This window comes from Lagopus muta, chromosome 24 (genome assembly GCF_023343835.1).
Source record: "Lagopus muta isolate bLagMut1 chromosome 24, bLagMut1 primary, whole genome shotgun sequence".
Taxonomy (NCBI): Eukaryota; Metazoa; Chordata; class Aves; order Galliformes; family Phasianidae; genus Lagopus; species Lagopus muta.
This window is the reverse complement of record NC_064456.1, coordinates 4885227-4903571: the sequence shown is the minus strand read 5'-3', so window position 1 is coordinate 4903571 and position 18345 is coordinate 4885227. Positions and strand designations below refer to the sequence as shown.

Genomic DNA, 18345 nt, shown 5'->3' with positions numbered 1-18345 from the left:
GCGTGCGGGACGCCGGCAGCCAGCAGCTTTCCCCTCATCGGTCGCTCACGTTTATCGCAGATCGGGGATCAAAGACATCGGCCCCACCCGGCTCCTGCCCAGCTCCAGGGCTCTCGGAGAGCCGAGAAAACGCAATGCTGCCGGGGCTGCGGCCCCAGGCTGTGTTTTGGGGAAGGGTGAAAGCGAGGAGCCGAGCTGGTGGACCTGAGCGGCTAATTCCTTCCAGCTGCTGTCAGGCTGGCAGGTTCTCAAAGGAAGTTTAATAGACTGCAGTCATCTCCCCTCGGCCCGTCCCCCCTCACACGGCAGAACTGGGATTACATGAGCTGCACGGCTTGCAGAGACCGAGCTCTAATATTATATATTTTTTTGGCGTTTGGCTCTGAAAGTGTTTTCATGTGTATGTGTGTCAGTGTGTGCACGCACGCACGCACATGTGGGATGCCGTTCTCTCAATGCTGGCCAAACCTGCCCTGACAGTGCATCAAATGGGGATCTCACAGGGCTGGGATGGGGAGTGGGAGCAGTGGGGAGGAGGAAGGAGCTGATTCCGTGGGCCCCCTGGCTGGAGCACACCCTGTGAGCAGGGAGGAAATGGGATGGAGAAAGTATTTGGAGTGGAAAATAAAAAAAAAGCTCTTCTCGCTTGCTTTATTGATTGCCATTGTGGACAGAAATAGCCATGGCTGCTGAAAGCAATCAGTGCCGAGCTGCCCAGCACCCCCCAGCTGTGGGGCAGGAGGGGCTCAGCTGCATGCATGGCGTGTCAGGGCCCTGCTGCACGCTGCTGCCTTGCCAAGCGTTGTGCATCTTGGTGGGCAGCCCCAGGAACACGCAGGCTGGCAGCAATTTGAGGATCAGTTTCTATTATTAATACATCAAACGTCTCGCCTGTAACAAATTGCCAGCAGAGCGATGCAAGAGAAAGCCCTGAAGGCAATGAGTGGTGCAGCTCCCCTGCCCATGGCGAGGCTGTGTGCCCACTACACCCCCATCCTGGCAGGCAGAGCCACATCACCTGGTCACCCAGCTTTAAAAGCAGCAGGAACAGAGCAATGGACCATTTCATGAACTTTAGCCCATTTAACTCAATTCCCTCCCAGCTGGGCTGGGAGGGGGGTGGGGTGGGGATGGGACACCGATGAGCCCAGGCATTGGTGCAGCACAGCCTCGGGGCTGGCATCTGCACGGGCACATTGCAACAGCTCCCAGCTCTGAGGCTTCCGCACCAGGAGCAAAAACCAAGTGCTAGCAGGAGAGCAATTAGTTAAAAAACGGTGCACATCTGCTATTAATTAATTCCCAGGCAGGAGGGTTAACCCCTGCCTTCCCCAGTGCTTCGCAAGGTGCACGGCCAGCAGCAACTTGCAGCCAGAGGCAGGCGTGTACTTGGCTCTTCCAGGCCTTTCCAGGCACTCGTGCTGCTCTGCACCACCATTCCCACACCAGCACACTGCGGGTAGCAAATGCACTCCAGGCCTGGGAAAGGGACTTAAAAAACCCTGGCCTTGCTGCGCCAATGCCCGGCCCGTGGAGCTGGTGGAGGAGGTTGGCCCTCTTTGAGGACGGAGCATTGCTTTGCAAGGCAGAGCCGTGCTTATGGGTAGCTGCACTGGGTGCTATTTTATTTGCATTCTTTTCTCTGGGTGCGTGCCATCCTTCCCACACTGGGACACAAGCATGGCCCGACCAACCCCAGGGCGCTCCTGCACCGCGGGAATCTGTTCCCCATTAAGCGTCTCCAGCAGCGCTCGTTACCACAGGGAGAGCAGCCTGCCAGCTCCAACCTCCCTAATTAGCACCACGAGTGAGGCCGGGCTGGGGAAGGCCGGCGCCTCTATCCCTCCTTGCCAAGGATGTGAATGGCTTGGAGCCGAGCTGCAGCGAGAACCGTGGCAATGCTCCCATCTGCTCCGTGCTGGGGCCCCGCTGCCGCCTGTCCGGGAGCAGACACCAAAACGCAGCCCCCGCTCCTCGCTCTGGGGCTCAGCTGCATTTGAGGATGGGTTAAAGCCCCAGTCTGCCGCCCCGCCATGCTTAGGATAGAGGAAGGCTGCTCGCATCTCCTCCCTGCTGCACACTTGCCCAGCACCGGGCTGCGACTGCCTTCCGCTCACCACTAAAAATAGGTTGAAGGGCTGAGCGGCAGCCTTGGAGGGCAGGCAGCCCAGATCCCGAACCAGCCCGTGTCACTGCGACCAACTGACCCATTTGGCCTTGGTTTTTAAGTGTTTTTCCCTCCTTGCTCAACTTCAGCCCAGCCTCCAGCCTCGCTGGGGTGGTTGGGACCTCAAGCCAATCTCCTGGGGGGTCACGGTCCCTTACTGGCACAGCATGGCACAGCATGGCACGGCATGTTTGGCAGTTGCTCAGTTGGGCTGAGAGGTGGCACAGCAGAACCCAAGCCACCAAACTCGGCCGCCTGTCTCCTTTTAGGGACATTATGCCCCTGCAACAGAGGTGAAGTGAGGGGCAGAGGACAGGAGAGCTCCAGGGCTGCTGCTGAGCCACCTCATGGCCCCAGTGCCAAGAGAAAGCCCTGCAGGTCCTCGTGCCCTGAGCTGCAGAAGGATGTGGGGACAGGAGATGCAGTGTGGCTGTGAGCTGCCATTCCTTGGGCACATGAGGTGACACAGCAGCCCTTATTCAGAAATGAAGACAGACCTTTATTTACAGTAACAAAAGGGACCAAAGACAAAATAATAATAATAATACCATGACACTTCTTCTTCCTCCCCTTCTCCCCAGCCCTCCAACAGGGTGTTCTCTGCCCCCCTCCAGCCACCAGCCCTGTCCCTGCAGTGATGGGACGGGGGCCAGCAGCTGCTGGGGGTCATTTTGCACCAAGCTGCCCAGTGAGGGATGCACTTGGGGTTGGTCACAGCTTGCATGGCTGCTCCAGTCCTGCAGGAAGAGTGGGTGGGGATGAAGGCACTTGGCTGTGGGGGAATCCCCCTGCAGGCTGGTTATTGCACTTGGCTGCCAATGTCAGCACCGAGGAGGGGCTGGGGGCTGCGCCCACCCACACAGCCTGGCTCCAGAGGCCATCTCTGTGGGGTGGAAGGTTCTGCTGCACCCAGCCTTGGAGGATCCAGGAAGTGAGGATGCCCTGGGCCACCCCAAAGCATGGCACAGCACCTGGAGCAGCGTCCTGGGACAGTGTGGGGTGGGAGCTCCTGCGCTCGGCTCAGGTGGCAGGATGCTCCCATGAACCCCGGGCGTGGGGAAGAGGTAGAGTGCTATGGCCGCCCCCAGCCTTGCTGATTCACCCTTCCCCAGGCAGGATCCAGCAGGCTCACCAGCTCTGAGGATGAGGCTTGCAGCGGGGTGGGGGGGCAGCACTCTCCTTCCTCACCGGGCTCCGTCTTTTGGCATTTCACGCCTGGGTTTCCACAATTTCTGCTGGGGAGCCTGCAGGAGGGGATGGGAACGGTCCCCTCTCCCCAGATCTGGCCCTCAGGAGGAGAAGCAGAGCCCGCAGCACTCCATGCAGATCTCCAGGCAGTCGGCCGACTCGCAGCAGGCGTCGATGATGCCGCAGTCCATGTCGCAGGGCAGGTCGCAGTCCGCGCACTCGCCCGAGTTGCAGCAGCAGCAGCAGATGCAGGAATCCTCGGAGGTGCAGGAGCCGCAGGTGGCACAGTCCAGCACGATGTTGCAGAGGGTCAGGAACTCACAGAAGAGGCAGGATAGGATGCAGTGGACGCAGCAGTCTGCAGGGAAACAGCCAGAGAGAGTGGGCAGGGAGGAGTGGTACCAGTGCTGGGCTGGTGAATGGATGCTTGGCCCCCAAAGGATGAAAACTGGGAATGAGGGGAGGGGGTGGGATGGGGCTGGGAGCCAGGCGCTGCTCCCTCAATGCCTGAGACATGCCCAGGCCTCAAAATAAACCAATTTTGGAGGAGGTGAAATGACACCCAATCAGTACCCGCCCTGGGGAAGGGTGAGTGGTGCAGATGCAGGAGGTGAGGGGAGCGTGGCTGCTGCCCAACTTCAGGGTCCTGGTGAGCTGGGAGGATGCTACATAAGATACCCCATGGGATATGGGGCCACAGCAAAGAAAATTCCCCTTGCAGAGAGTGGTACCTTCCTGCGCCTCAATAGGGATGTGGGATGAAGCTGACTTGGAGCTGCCCTTGCTCTTCTTGCTGCTCTGGCTGTTGATGGAGTGGTGGGACTGCAGCTTACGGTGAGGCTTCTGGGAGCTGGGCAGAGGGCGAAAGACCCCGTTCCCCGTGTTCCCACCTGGATCCGGCCCTTGTCCAGCCCCGTTCTGCAGCAGGTGGGTGCAGGGGCTGGGGGCCTGTGTGGCTGCTCGCATCTGGGGCTGGCCTGGGGAGAGAGCAGGAGGTCACTGCTGGTCCCTGCAGTGCTGTGCTGAGGGATAAATGAGGTCCTGGCCCCCGTTCCCTGCCAGCATGTGGGAACCTGGCATGGTATTGCAGGAGGGATGCTGACAAAAGCACTGTCCAGGAGAATGGGGAGGAGGAATGAGATGCAAGAGACAGCTGGAAGGAAGGAGGCAGTCAGAGAAAGAGAGGGAGGGATGAGAAAAGAGCAAGAAACAACGTCTTGGCGTGCGGGATGTGGTGTGACTGCCAAACCTCAGCAGAGGACCTGGGTAGGGGGCTCAGCACTGCCAGCACAGACAGGAGGAGTGGAGGTGAGTGGGGGCACGGAGGGCATGGGGAGAAACCTCCACCTCTGCCGCCCCCAAAAGAAACCCAATGGCACAGCCGCCATCCCACAGAGCAGCCATGAGCTGCACGGCCATCCCCCTCTGCTGAGCCAGATAAGGCGAAACTGGAGCGCTGCTCATCACCCCGGCTGCGTAATGAAGGGCTCCCCAGCCTCTGGCTGAACTCCTCGGCCTGAGGAGGGAATGCAGATCTGCTCTATCAGCCTCCAGCTGTGTGCTCCTGCCTGGCGCCGTGTCCCCATGTGTGGCGAAGGCGGCGTGGTCAGGAGAGGGCTGGAAACACAGCTCGAAACGCAGCTCAAGGGAGGGGGCTGCAATGTCTGATTCCCGCTGCAGCGATGCCAATCGAAGCCACAGGCCCAGCCTGAACTGGAGGAGCTTTTGCCAAGCTTTGATTTCCCTCTCCTGCGCCAGTAAACAAGGGATGATTCAGCCTGGAGGCTCGAGGGCAAAGGCACCTCCGGCCGCCGGGAACAGTAGCTGCTTTCTGCACAGCGTGGCTGTGGGGGGACCCATGGGAGGAGGGGGCACGGCTCAGTCCCCCCCCACGGCAATGACTGCCTGTCTTGCAGCGGCAAAAATAGACAGAGGCACGAAACCCGCAAGTGTGTGCCTGTGGTGCTTCCAAAATGGGAGCTGCAGAAAGAAGTCTGCACGGGCATTCGGTGAGACGAGCTTACAACAACCAGTGCTGAGCTGAAAGCATTGGGTTGAAAGCAAGAGGGGTGAGAGAAGGGCAAAAAAGGTAAAGGGGAAATGGGTCATGGATAAAATGGGACACTTTGCCCCCACCACTCCCTGAAGTCCCAGGGTTTGGTATCCCAAGGGAACAGGAGCACACACTGAGGTTCCACCACCATGCATGGAGCCCACGGGAACAGAGGCAGCGGGGCTGGTTGGAGCCATGGGGGAATGGGCAACAGAGCCCAGCACGGCCGCCTCTGCCCACTGCTCTCCCTGCACCCCCAGCTTTGCCCGCTGTTTTGTTCTGAAGCAGCACAACTTACAGCAGCCTGCAGTGTGCTGGGTTTGGCATTCTCCATTTCACTGCATTCCTCAGATTAAACTGTTTGTAAATCAAAATCCTGCTCCAGCTCCAGTGAGCAGCAGGGAGGACCAGCCAGCAATCCCCCCCTCTCGTTAAGAAAAATAGCTTCCATCTTTTGGGATTGCTTTCAGGAGCTCTTTGGAGAGACAGCCCTTCAACCTGCAGCCCCGGAGCGGTGTGTGATGCTCTGCGGGGTGCCGGCAGCGCAGGGAGGCGCAACCCATTGCACTGACTGCATGCAATGCTAAGCTCTGGGATGGGCACGCTGTGCCTCACACCGGGGCGATGCTTCATGGAGCAGCTCAGGCTCCCCGGCATCCCCAGATGAGTGCCAGACCGTCAGACCCACAGCGCTCCTTCCTGTGCCCAAGGTGGGGTCACCAGCAGGACTGGGCTGCACTGTGACCCTGCACTGAAAGCAGCAGTAGTGGGCTGCAAACAGGGCTGCTGGCGGTAATGCCGAGGGACCAGAGGGGAAGGAGGGAGCTGCCCCACTCCCTGCCCCCCCACCAGCCTGGCCATGCTCCCCTTGTCCCTGCAGGGTGGGGAAGGGGCTGCGTGGGGCCGCGGCGTGCGGGGTGCAGTGGCTGTGGTGTGACTCAGAGGTGCAGAATGTCTGTGGGCAGCCGGCCCAGCTCCCAGATGCTCGCAGGGCTCGTGCTGGGGCTGGGGAAACGTGTGCTCTCCTTGCTCCAGGCAGCAGTGCCTGCGTTTCACTGCTCACAACCTCATCCCCACCCTGCTCCCCTGGGGGGGAAGCGCCAACCCACCCCCATCCAACCAACGGGGGTGGCTGTGTGCTAAGGGGCGGCCTGGGAGCAGAACCACCCACCCCACAAAGGGGCACAGAGCGAGGGCACACCGACAGAGCAGGGAGATGATGGCTTCTCACCACCGCCTGCCTCGTTAACGAGCACTATCACTTATTAATTGGCAGCAGCCGTGCCAAGGAGCACTCACATGTCACAGCTTCGGGAGTGCCCACGAGCTCCGTCCTGGCTGCTGTGGTGCCATTGGGCAGCGCTGTGCAGGACTCAGCATCATCCGAGGGCTTCTCAATCCTGGGGGCTGCAGGTGAAGGGTGTGAGGTCTCACCCACCTCTGCAAGAGAAAGAGGATGGGGTGAATGCCTCGGGAGGGGGGGTCACAGCCACCAACACAGTCCCTGGGCAATCACACGCCTGGATCATGCTTTGGGCTTCTGCTTCAGGGTGCAAGCTGTGTCTGCTGGCTGCTGTTGTTTTTTGACCCAGTGCACAGCTGGGGGAACAGCTGGAGGGCTGAGGGATTTAGGGTTGCACGGCACTGCTTCCTCTCCTGCAATGCCAGAGGTTTGAGGCCACCCTCCTGTGGCCTCAGATTCCCTCTCCAAAAAGAGAGGGGATGCAGTAACACCCAGCCAAGCACCTCCAGCCAAGCTTTCCCCCCATTCTCATGAAAGAGCTCTGCCAGCCACCCCCCATCAGATCCCATTTGCCCTGGCACAGGAGCTGCCCCTGTGGAACTGCCTCGATTGTGGCAAGCCAAATCCCAAATGAGCAACTCCCCACCTGCCTTGTGGGGACAAACCCCAGTGCCACACATCTCCCTGCAGCATCCCAGCCAGCAGTGGGGAGCACTCCCCAGCGTGTGACTGGGGGCTGCAGAGCCCCCTCCTCCTCCCCGGCACAGGAATAGCAGCTGCTTGCACAACAGGGGCTGGACTGCACTTTATATAACCCTAAATTATAGCTTGGGCAAAGGGAGGGAGACCAAACAGCTGTAATTTCCCTGGCTATAACAAGAGATCCTACATGCAGGCAGGCAGGGCCGGGGCAGGGGGGGGGTTCACAGTGAGCCCTCGGCCACCGCGTTACACTCAGTGTAACAAGAGGTCCTACAAGCTGGAGCTGGGCAGGCCTCAGCTGAGTAATTACAGGGACTACAGCAAGAGGCCCTACAAGGGAGGTGGGGGCACACCCACAGCCTGGGGTGGGCAGGAGGGGATGCATGCAGCCGGCAGTGATGCTGCCTCAGCCCCACGCATTCATCCCCTGCCTCGGTTTCCCCATAAGACTGCTGTGCCCTGGAGCCTGAGCCCTCCCCAGCGTGGCCGAGATTGGTTTGCACTTTGCACCCTGGGTTCCTTCACGGAATCGACTGGGATGGGAAGAAACAACCTGCCTGTGGTCGCTGTTTTAAGCACTACCCTGCAGAGCGCAGATTTGCCCCCTGCTCTGAAGGGCTCCTGCTGGAGGACCCACCACCTCTGCTGAGAAAACCTGCAGAGCCTGGCACCAAGCTCTCCGCATCCAGTCCAGTGGTGATTTTGGTGCTCACTCACGGGGAAATGCAGCAGCTCCAGCTGAGTTCTGCAGTTTGGCTCCAAAACCCAAACGGAGCGGGAGGAAGCACAACCCAAAAAGGAGCACGGAAAACTGGTTCTCACGTTCCTGTGAGAGTCCAGGGTGAAAAAGAGAGAAGAGAGCAGGCTGTCCCACGCCTCTGGGTGTTTGTGCACAGGCGTGGTGTAAAGGTGAGTAACGCCCCACGGGGCTGCAGCCACGTCCTCTGTCGTGTCCAGACCTGGGCCAGCCTGACTCAGAGCCGTGGGATTTGGCCAACGCCTGTGGGAAGCAAATGCTGACACCTCTATGGATGGGCAGCCCCACGTGGAGCTGTGAGCCAGAGCTGAGCAATCGGAGCTGCGGCTGGAGGGCATGGGAAGGGGTTCGAGGTGCTGAGCATCACTTTGCAAAGTGAAGCTTTCTGCTGCACCCGTAATTGTTACCCAGTGCAACATGAGCTCTCACACACAGCCACAGCGGTGGAGGGAGGAAGATGGCAATTAAATCAACACCCACTGGGACAAGCTGGCTAGGAGAGAGACAGAAATAGGTGGGAGAGAGATTTGGGTAAGCTGCTCCTGTCCTGCCCTGCACACAGCCCTGCTGCTCCACCAGGAGCATCTGCACAGCCCTGTGCCAAACACAAGGAGAAACAAAAGGCAACGCGGCACGGGGTGATGCTGAGGACGGAGACAATGAAGTGTCTGAAGAACAGTAAGTCAGGCTTTGGTGAATCGCAGCCCTGCTGTATGGTGCAAGAGATCAGGAGAGCAGAGAGATGTGGAGCTCCTCATCTTTGCCTCCTGGCTGCCAAGGCTGAGCGACGCACGCTCCCAACTTTCCTGACTCTTCTTCCCTTTTGCAAAGTCAAAACTAGCCTCTGTAACAGCCCCAGGAAAGCATGGAGCTCCAAACATGGCAGGGATTGAGAAGAATGGAGGGAAAAAGGGAAAGAGCTGAAAGAAGCAAGAAAGCTGGATGGTCTCATGGCCTTCCACTGCGTGTCTTGCAACACTGCTGCAAAGCAAAATGTGCCAACGGAGCTGGGATCACAGGGAAAGGAGCAGCAGGAGGGGCCCTGCACTGCACCACCAGCTTTGTGCTGACGAGGGGCAGAAGCCTGCATGCTCAGGGCAGGAGGCACGCTGCGCTCCCTGCTGCCTTCAGGACCGAGCTGACCCGTCCACAAAGCCCTGCACAAACAAGAGGAAATAGCGGTGCGTCAGCAGCACAAACAGGAGCACTGCTGCCATCAGCACGCCTTGCTGCACCCAGTGGGGCTCTGGCTGACTGCAGGGACCCACACATTGTCCCCTCCGTGCGGCCCTCAGCTGGAAGGCGCGGAGGATGTGGGAAGATGCAATGCTGGAGGCCTTTGGGGTCAAATCCTCCCAGGTTTTCCCATGGCTCCTGCTTTGGACTCCTCAGCTGGAGCTGGATGTGAGGGATGAGCTGGTTCTCCTCCCCCCCAGCGGTGCTTTGGCCACAGAGAGAGGAATATGGGGGCAGGAGAGAAGCTCAACACATCTGGATCCACATCTGGATCCACACATCTGGATCCACGTCCAGGGCTATGGGTCACGTCTCCATTGGCACAGGAGTCCCACGTCTCCTTCTCCTCCTTGCTTCTCCCAGGAGCGGTCGCTCGGGGAAGGACTGCTTTGGATGGAGACACAAACAGAGGCCACCACCAACAGCTGCCTTGCGGCGGTATTTAGTTGGGGAGCTTCCTAATCTTTTTTATGCGGATAAAACCAGTGTGTAATCTCGCTTGGTTTTCCCATATAGGCTGCCTGGCCCAATCAGGTGCCTGTCTGACCTATTCAAGGGATATTGCAGAGCTTGATTAAGTGGTTTCAAGTGCAGGAGAGACAGCACTGAAGCAAATCCTTCCAATCCCATGAGCCTGGCTGGACGAGAGGAAAGCAGAATTCTGGTCTGAAAGTTTGCTCAACTGGGAGGAATCCAAATGGCTTATTTACATTCAGTCTGAAATTAATGCACTAAAGGATTTCAATGATATTCAGAGAAAGGAAGAGGAGGGTGTGAGGGAAGGGACGAGCGATGCCCAGGAGCTGCCTTGCTTCCAAGCAAGTCCCAGCTGCACCCAGCCCAGCTCTGGTCCCAGTTTGGCCCTGGCAAACATTTCCTCCCTGCTCACCTGGGCCGTGCTCTGTGAAAACACTTTGCTGCTGGGACAATGAGGAATCTGGTCAAAAAAAAAACCAACCCCAAAGCAAACAAGAAGTATTGGTTTCTATGAAAAGTTACTTCCTAAATGCAAAAAGCAAAACAAAGCAAAAAAACCCACAAAACCCCAAATGGCTTGCCAGCCTGGGAGTTGTTATTATTTGTTATTTATAGCCATTGGGTGGGTAGGGAGAGAGGAATTTTGGCTAGGCCGGAGCTGCATCCAGCCTGATGCAGGGCAGGGGCTGAAACCACAACTCCGCAGAGCTCCTCCAGCCACCAAATCCCTCTCCAGGTTTGGGGCACAGACCCTGCGCTGGGTGTCCCTACAAACCCCAGCATCCAGAGGTCCTCACTGACCCGACGGCTCCTGCAAAGGATGCACTGACCTCCCCAGACCCTCACGGAAGGCTCAGACCTCTCAGTGGAGATGATGAGGATGGTGTGGGTGACCCATCACCTCCACAGGAGAGGAAAAGCAGCAGGCAGCACAGCTCGGTGTGACCCGTGGCAAGGGAGCTCAGGGAAAACCACTGCAAGAAGTGTGCACATCCATCACTGCAAGCAGCTGTGGGAGCTGTGCCTGACACAGTAAGAATATACCAAATAAATACACATCCAGGTGGCAGTCAGGGCTCCTCAGGTGCTGCATGTTGCATGGCAGAAGCAATCTCCAAGCCTCAAAGGACCCAGCTCCTGCCCTACGCTGCTCCAGGCTCTGCCTATGGAAAGCAAAGAGCGACGTGTAGCATCCCAAGCATCCCTTGGGGTGTCGGAGTGTAGAAAAATGATGGAGAACAAGAAAGGATCAAAGATGCAGTCTGGGGCTGAACCAACATCTGCTGACACTGAGGAGCAGCACATCAAGGAGCCGCCAGCACCCAACCTTGCTGGCCAAAGGGACTTTGCAGCCTTATAGGGTGGGAAGGCTGTGGGAGGAGGCCCTGCAACATGCCAGGTGCTCCTAAGGACAAGGAGCCTGGAAAGTGGACAAAGCCATAAAGCCTGTCAGATCCAAGATTCTGGGAATTACAGGGCAATGAGCCACACCGCCATGCTGGAGAAAATTATGGAGAGTCTAATTAAGGACCGTGCCAGTACAGTAATTGTGCAACCTTACGGGGTCAAACCAGCACAGGTTCTGCCAGGGAAAATTTGTATCTTTCTAACCTGCTAAGAGTCCTTAAAAAAAGTTAATTGAAGAGCAGATAAATGTGAGCTGGTGGACATCGTTATTAACAAGAGTAATAATTTGCAGTCGTACAGCACCTTTCATCCTGAGATCTACCAGTGCGCAGTTCAAAGCTGGTGCCCATCACACGTCCCCCAGTCTGGATGTATTTTGTGTCAGCACAGCCACGGTGCTCAGCCACCATGAAGCAGAGCTCTGTCACCAGGTGGTTCGTTGGGGAAGCAACAATGCCCAAAGCAACAACGTATGGGGATGGAGCCCAAACCTTGCAGTCCTGCTGCTCAGCCTTCCCTCTCAGCTCCTCCTGCTGGGCTGCATGCTTGCAAGGTTGGGATTTCTCCTATGCACCAACACCAAAGCAGCTTTGGAGGAGCTGCAGCGAGGTGAAGGCAAGCAACAAACCCTTCTGCAAAGATCAGGGCATGGCACAGCATGGCCAACAATGTGCCACTGGGGTGGAGGCATCATCGCTCCAGGAGACAGCGAACCCACTGCTGGTGGGGAGCCTTTTGGGAGAGCACACTGCTCCCGCAGCCCTGGCAGCAAAAGTGGCCAAACCGGGTGAGCACTGTCCCATCCCACCCCATTCCGTCCCATCCTGCACCACATCCCGCACCAGGGAAGGAGCTGGGAGCCTCTTCCACCCAGGGGAGAGACACAAAGAGCACAGGGTGGGCTGAAAGCGTGACCCCAAGGCATCACATCGCAGAGCAGGACAGACAGCCCTGCAGGACAGACAGCCCTGCAGGACAGACAGCAGGACAACACTGGAGTGAGGGACGACTGCCCTCAGAGTCAACCACGCACCGTTTGAGCTGGGAAGAGGCTGCCAAAGCCTGTCTGAGGAGATGGCCATGGGCACAATGCCTGCAATGTGTGGCAAAGCAAAGCCTGAAGATGGGGATTTGGGGCAAAAAATGCACGTTAGCTCATCTGCTGCACACACCAGCTCATTTCCACAGCACAACTGCAGTGGGGGCACAGGGAAAGGACCGCACAGAGCCTCCCCCGGCCCCAACCCAGTGCCCCAGTGCTGCCAACCCAACCTCCTGCTCTGGATGGGGAATGGCACGAGGGGGCGGAGCGCTGGGAAAAAAAAAATCAGCAAAAGTACAGAAAATGCCCTGAGGGCAGTTTGGGTTCGTGCAGCTCACAGAGCAAACGGCGCGTCCGAGGAAATTCAACTGGGAGCTGGAGGAGCGATGGGGACCCCCGGGAGGCCATGGGGTGGGAGCTTTGTTTTGCTCAGAACGAAGAACGGCTGAAAAAAAGCCAGAAAGCTGCGACCTCCTGGTGTAAGGAAAGGAAAGGAACAGAACGACGTGTTTTCATGAGCAGATGAGGAACTACGAAAGAAAACTAAAGTGGATCTTCTGGAGCAAAGAGGCTTAAACTGGGGAAAAACAAAGATGTATTTCTTTGGGGGGTTTCAGTTTTTCTTCTTTGCACTCACTGGGCAGTTCCACTTAAAGCTAAGTTGAGCAAAGAGCCCCCTTGCATTGCCCCCATTCAGGGCTTTGCTCCCCCAGCTCTCTGTGCAGGACGCAGCCCCGCTCCTGCCTGGCTGCTGGGGGGCTGCGGGGCCCCACCTGCTCCCTAAGGAAGCCCTTTTCACACGATCACTGTGCCCTGCAGTGGGAAGCAAGGACAAAGTCAGTCCCCATTGCCAAATGGAGGGCTGTTTTTCTCCCTTTTTTTTTTTCTTTTTGGCTAATTCCTCCAGAAAACAGTTACACCCCACATGCTTCACATGAACAGACAATCGCCTTTTCTCTCCGAGGCTCCTCTGCAAACCACCTGTGGCTGTGTTGGGGCTGGGCAGCCTTGGACAGGAGGAGGCTGTGGGCACCAGACATGGCAGGGAATGAACTCAGAGCACAGAAATGAGGCCGAGCACGGCAGTGTCATCCCAGCTCTGCCCACAGCTCTGCCACAACACTCTATTTCCCATTTATTCTGCAGGCTCGGTGCTACCAAACGATCTGCTCAGTGCTGGAAAAGGAGATGAGCAAAAATTCCCAGGCTCTGTGCAGCAGGACAGGGCCCTGGAAAGTGCCCAGGAGATAACGCCTCTGCACTGCAACGTCACACAGCCAGCAGCGCTGAGCGCCGGCTGGCCGCGTCCATTCATTGCTCACCAAAAGCAAACCGTGCGCACAAGAAGCCAACGCTCGTGCTGTGCAGTGGGAAGCTGCCCTTCAGAGCCCTTCTGAGCCCCTTCGTGTTGGGTGAGCAAAGGATTCACAGCTCCTGCTGGTGTGAAAAGTGCGATCTCTGCTGCCTGGGGAGGTGGACATGGGGATGTCCTGGAGCTGCTCTGCGCGCACCCAGCGCTGTGCCCACGCTGAGACTGAGAGCACCCACACAGACCCCCACTCCAGCAGCCCCGACCACCACATGCCCCCATCTCAGGGACACCCACTTTGTGCAGCAGTGCTGAGCAAAGCCCCGCGCTCTGCTGGTTGGGAGCACAGTGAAGCTGCAGAGCTGTTTTTATAACACAGAGTGGATTTGTAAGAGCCCTTTGCTCTGACAGCACACAGAGCTCCACTGAATCCAGGCTGCCGGCTGACACCTATGCAAGAACTTTTGGCACGAGGTCCAGGCACGGTTCCCCATCTCCCACCTGGAGCAGGGGAGTCCTGGAAGCGCTGCACCATGCATCAACCCGGGTCTGACGGCACAAAGCAGCACCAAGAGCTCAGCCAGGAAGCGCAGCACGGAGCAGGAGAAGCAGGGGGAGGAAACAAGAGGATGCATTCTGCAGCACTCGGGCCCAGCCATGCTTGGGGGCCAAAGGCAACACGCAGTGATCCAGCTGCACGCAGCCCGGGCTCCGCATCCCTGTGCCCGCATGGCAGCGAGCGGCTCCCAGCGCCCACAGCAGCACAGCAACTTCTGGAGCTCACACAGAGGTGGACGTGGCCCCTTCTGTGTGCGCAGTGGGGCTGTCCCAGCTCCCCTCCAAGCCCCCTCCTCGTCCTGCCCCGGCAGTTTTCTGTCACTGCAGGGACTTTCAGTGCATGGATCTCTGCAGGATCAGCAACCCGAGGGCCCAGCTTTGTCCCATGGGAAAAGTGAGGATCCCCCAAACTTTTCCATCCTCTCCTTCACAGCCCAATCCTGTCCCGCTGGTGTCTGCAGGACCCCAGGGAGCTGCTGCGGGTGGGGAAGGGGCCGCTGCACCCCACTCCTCTCGAGTTCTGGCGCAGACCCCCGGGCTGCAGGACAGCCCCAGCCCTCCCCCCCCACTTCCAGCCTCCCCTTCCCGCCTCCGGGATGTTTTTAACCCCTTCGGCTCCCGCTGGCCCCAGCCCAGCCCGGCCCCGTCCCGTGCGCTTGGCAAAGTTACAGGAATCGCTGCGAAGTTCGTGCTGCGCTCCCCAGAGGCCCACGGCATCAGCTGCGCTCACACCGCGCCAGGCGCGCACACACGCACGCAGGCACCGCAACACGCGGCCGTGCACGCACACACTGCGGCCTTCCTGGAAAAAGCCTCACCCCCCCCCCCCCTCCGCCCCCCACAGCCGCGCACACACACAGCCACGCACACAGCGCTCGTGCACGCACAGAGAGCCGCGCGCACAGCCGGGCACGCACCCCCCCGCTGCCCCGCACACACGCACCCCTTCCTGCCAAGCACCCCCCGCCACCTCCCCCCACCCCCAACCTCTTTCACACCCCTCCAAAACCAGGCAGCCCCCAGGGTGTCGCCCCTCCCTGAGCCACGCAGCTCCTGCACCCCCCGAGCACCCCCCCCCCCCCCCCCCCCGACTCCCCGGCCATTCTCACACACTCAGCTCCACGCACAAACACGCCGACACCCCCAGACGTGCACCCACACCCACAGCCACGCACACACGACCCCCCCACCAGACCCCCAAGACCCGTACCCACCCCCAGCACCACGCACATACATTGCCCCCCTCGGATCATTTCTCCCCCCTTCTCCCCCACACTTCGGTACCTGGCGGCGGATCGGGGCGGCGCGGCTCCGGGCGGCTCTGCCGGGACATCGGCGCTGCGGTGGGACAGACTGCTCAGTGCGGACACACGGACACAGGCAGACACACGGACAGACAGAGCCCACCGCGGGGCAGACAGCCGACGGGCAGACGGACGGACACCGCCGGACAGTCAGACGGAGACCGGCGGACAGACAGACGGACACCGTCCCCCCCTTCCCCCCCCCCTCGGGGCTCACCTGGGCCCCGCAGCTCCGCGCAGCGCTCAGCCCCGCGCCCGCCCCCTCCGCCCCGCGCGGTCCCCCCCGCGCATCGCCCCGCGCACAGCGCTGCCGGCTCGACGGCCGCCCGGGGCTGTGGTTGCTTTTTTTTTTTTCTTTCTTTCTTTCTTTTTGTTAAACTTTTTTTCTTTGTTTTTTTCCCCAATTCCTTAAAAAAAAAAAAAAAAAAAAAAAAGAAGCCGCGAGAACAAACAAACAACCGCCCGCGTCCGCCGAAGCGCTGCGCCGAGGAGGAGGGAGGAAAGTTTCTTTTGGGGGATGGAGCGGAGCGGGGAGGAAGGGGGCGGGGGGGGGAGAGGCGGGGGGTTCCCGGCTCCCGGGGGTCTCTCGGGCTGCGCTGAGCCTCCGGCTCCGCGTTGGGCCGAGGGGAGGGCCGAACGGAGGAGGGGCCCCAGAGCCCCCGCCCCCCCGCGCCGTGCCTCAGTTTCCCCACGTGGGAAGAGCGGTCAGAGTTCCCCCCTCCCACCGCCCCGCACGCAGCACCGGGGCGCGTTCCCCGTGGGGGGCGGGGAGCAGCCCTTTCCCTGCCGGGTTTGCTGCTGCGACCCTGCGGGAGCCGTCCTCACGCACAACAGGGGAATAATTCTGCTGTAATCCCTCCGGAGCTCGGCTGCTGCTGTGGGTGTCAGCCAAGAGCTGGGGGTGCCCTCCTTGCCCTGGGGGGCGGGGGTCACAAAACTCGGATCACTCCATTCTGTTTGCGGTGCTCCATTTTTGCAGTATGGAGCTGTGGCCTCCATGGTCTGAACCCACTGCTGGAGCCGGTGACCCCCCTGTGCCCCTCCTCCACTGCCATCACCCCATGGTCACCAGGGCGCAGCGGCCAGAGCCTTTCCATCACCTGAAGCTTGCCAAAATGAACTTTAGGGCAGCACCCAGCATGGTTCTGGCTGCGCTCATGACGTTGTGGGGCTGTGGGGTGTCAGTGAATCACGGCCACGCCAGCCCCACATTGCCACGCACATTCCTCCCTGCTCACCTGGCACCTGCTCAAGGCAGGCCGCTGGGTGGAGGTGTTTGATGCCGGGGGCGGCAGCCCTGGGCAGGAGGAGCTTAGCGGTGATGCTGTGCCGTGTGCTGGGCTCAGCCACGGGGCTGCAGAGAGGCACTCCCCTCCCGCCCTGTGCTGACAGCTCAGCCTGATAATGCATGGAAATAAATGGGTGCTGGTAAGGCTGAGCCGTGGCCCGAGATCTCCCCACTGCGCTCCTATGGTTCAGGAGGAAAAGGACGAGCAGCACTGGGGCCCACCATGCAAGGATCTGCAGCAGAATGGGAGCAGCACTGCTTCAAAAGTCCTCTGAGGATGCAGAACCGTGGCCCTGACTGCAGCTCGTGTGCCCAGTGCTCAGCGCTGTGCCATCAGCAGGGCAGGGGTCGGTATGAGAAGGCACAGGGGACGGGGCTTTACCCATCACAGCACCGCGGCCGTGCTGCTGCCCAATGGGAATCCCACAGAGCCTCTCCCCCTGGTCACCCCACAACCAAAGGTAGGATCCAGCCCTGAAAAACAGCTCCGTGCTCTCCCCTCCTCCACCACCCAGGTCCCTTTGCCACAAGTACCTGTTCCTGGTGCCCCAGAGCTCCCTGCGAGCTTTGGCAGGGCGCATCCCATCTCCACGCTGCCCCAGCGATGGTGGGCACCGAGCTGCTGTGCTCTCTGCTGCCCCAGTACCTCCGCACTTCTTCCTCCCAATGGGATGTTGAAACTGCAGCCCACGTTCATTCAGGGGGGATTTTGGCAAGCATGAGCCCACAGCAGCCCAGCCCCAGCCTTCCTTCCTGCAGGCTTCGTGTCGCAGAGATGGCTCCGGAACGTCACCACCAGCATCCGTCAGCTCACACTCCATGAAGGGCCCTGCACAGATTGCCCCCAAAGCCCTCCCTTGCTGTGGGGCTGTGGGGCAGTGTGACCCTGGGTATGGCAGCCCCAGAGCCCAGTACCCACATGAGGAGCCCCGGAGAGAGGGATGGGGCCGTCCTCGTTGCAGCAGATGCAGCGGAGCAGGAGGGCGTGCAAACAAGTCTGGGCAGTTCTGTGCTGTGTTACCAATTACTCAGCAACGCGGAGCACCCAGCACACTGATGGGAAGGTTCTCCATAAAACCAAGCGGTGTCCTATAAAGAAAGCGTCCCCTGAGCAGTTCTGGCATTGTGCTGCAGCAACAGGAGGAGGCGTGTGGGTATTGTGCTGTACAAAGAGGGTCCTACAGTGAGCAGAACCCTCCACAGCACTGTGGGAGTGCGATGTGTTTTGGGAAGTGGGGCTGTTGGTGTGGGTGTGGGACTTCACTGACCCACATTCGCAGGATCTCGAGGCAGCGGCTGTGCTCATATCGCATCACCAAAACCAACACCCCGTATCCTGCAGTGCCCACCTGACCCCACTGCTTTGTGGCCCCGAACCCAGATCTGGGGCAGGACGGGCAGTGAGGTTGGGGTGGTCAATAGAGTGGGGATGGGCAGTGGGGCAGGATGGGCAGTGGGGCAGGATGGGCAATGGGGTAAGATTGGCAATGGGATGGAGGTGAGAAATGGGATGGAATTGGCAATGGCACAGGAATGGGCAATGGGATGGGTTGGAAAGTGGGGTGGGGATGGGCAGTGGGGCAGGATGGACAGTGGGGTGAGTTGGACAGCAGA

General features: G+C 59.4%; 2 protein-coding genes across 2 annotated transcripts in view; one reads left to right on the top strand and one right to left on the bottom strand.

Annotated features, from left to right (window-relative positions):
• Positions 1-2690: 2690 nt before the first annotated feature.
• Positions 2691-15966, bottom strand: MDFI (MyoD family inhibitor). The gene is made up of 5 exons (XM_048926340.1): positions 15903-15966; positions 15424-15477; positions 6708-6848; positions 4087-4332; positions 2691-3713 (listed from the first exon to the last, which is right to left on the bottom strand). Exons 2-5 carry the CDS (start codon positions 15470-15472, stop codon positions 3457-3459), a joined length of 693 nt encoding a protein of 230 aa, XP_048782297.1. The 5' UTR covers positions 15473-15477; positions 15903-15966; the 3' UTR covers positions 2691-3456.
• The window catches only part of ITPR3 (inositol 1,4,5-trisphosphate receptor type 3), a 275096-nt gene continuing 265396 nt past the window's right edge, over positions 8646-18345 (top strand). Inside the window, exon 1 of the mRNA XM_048926319.1 lies at positions 8646-8772. The gene's annotated coding sequence lies outside the window, so the exon portion shown is untranslated. The remainder of the gene's footprint in view (positions 8773-18345) is intronic.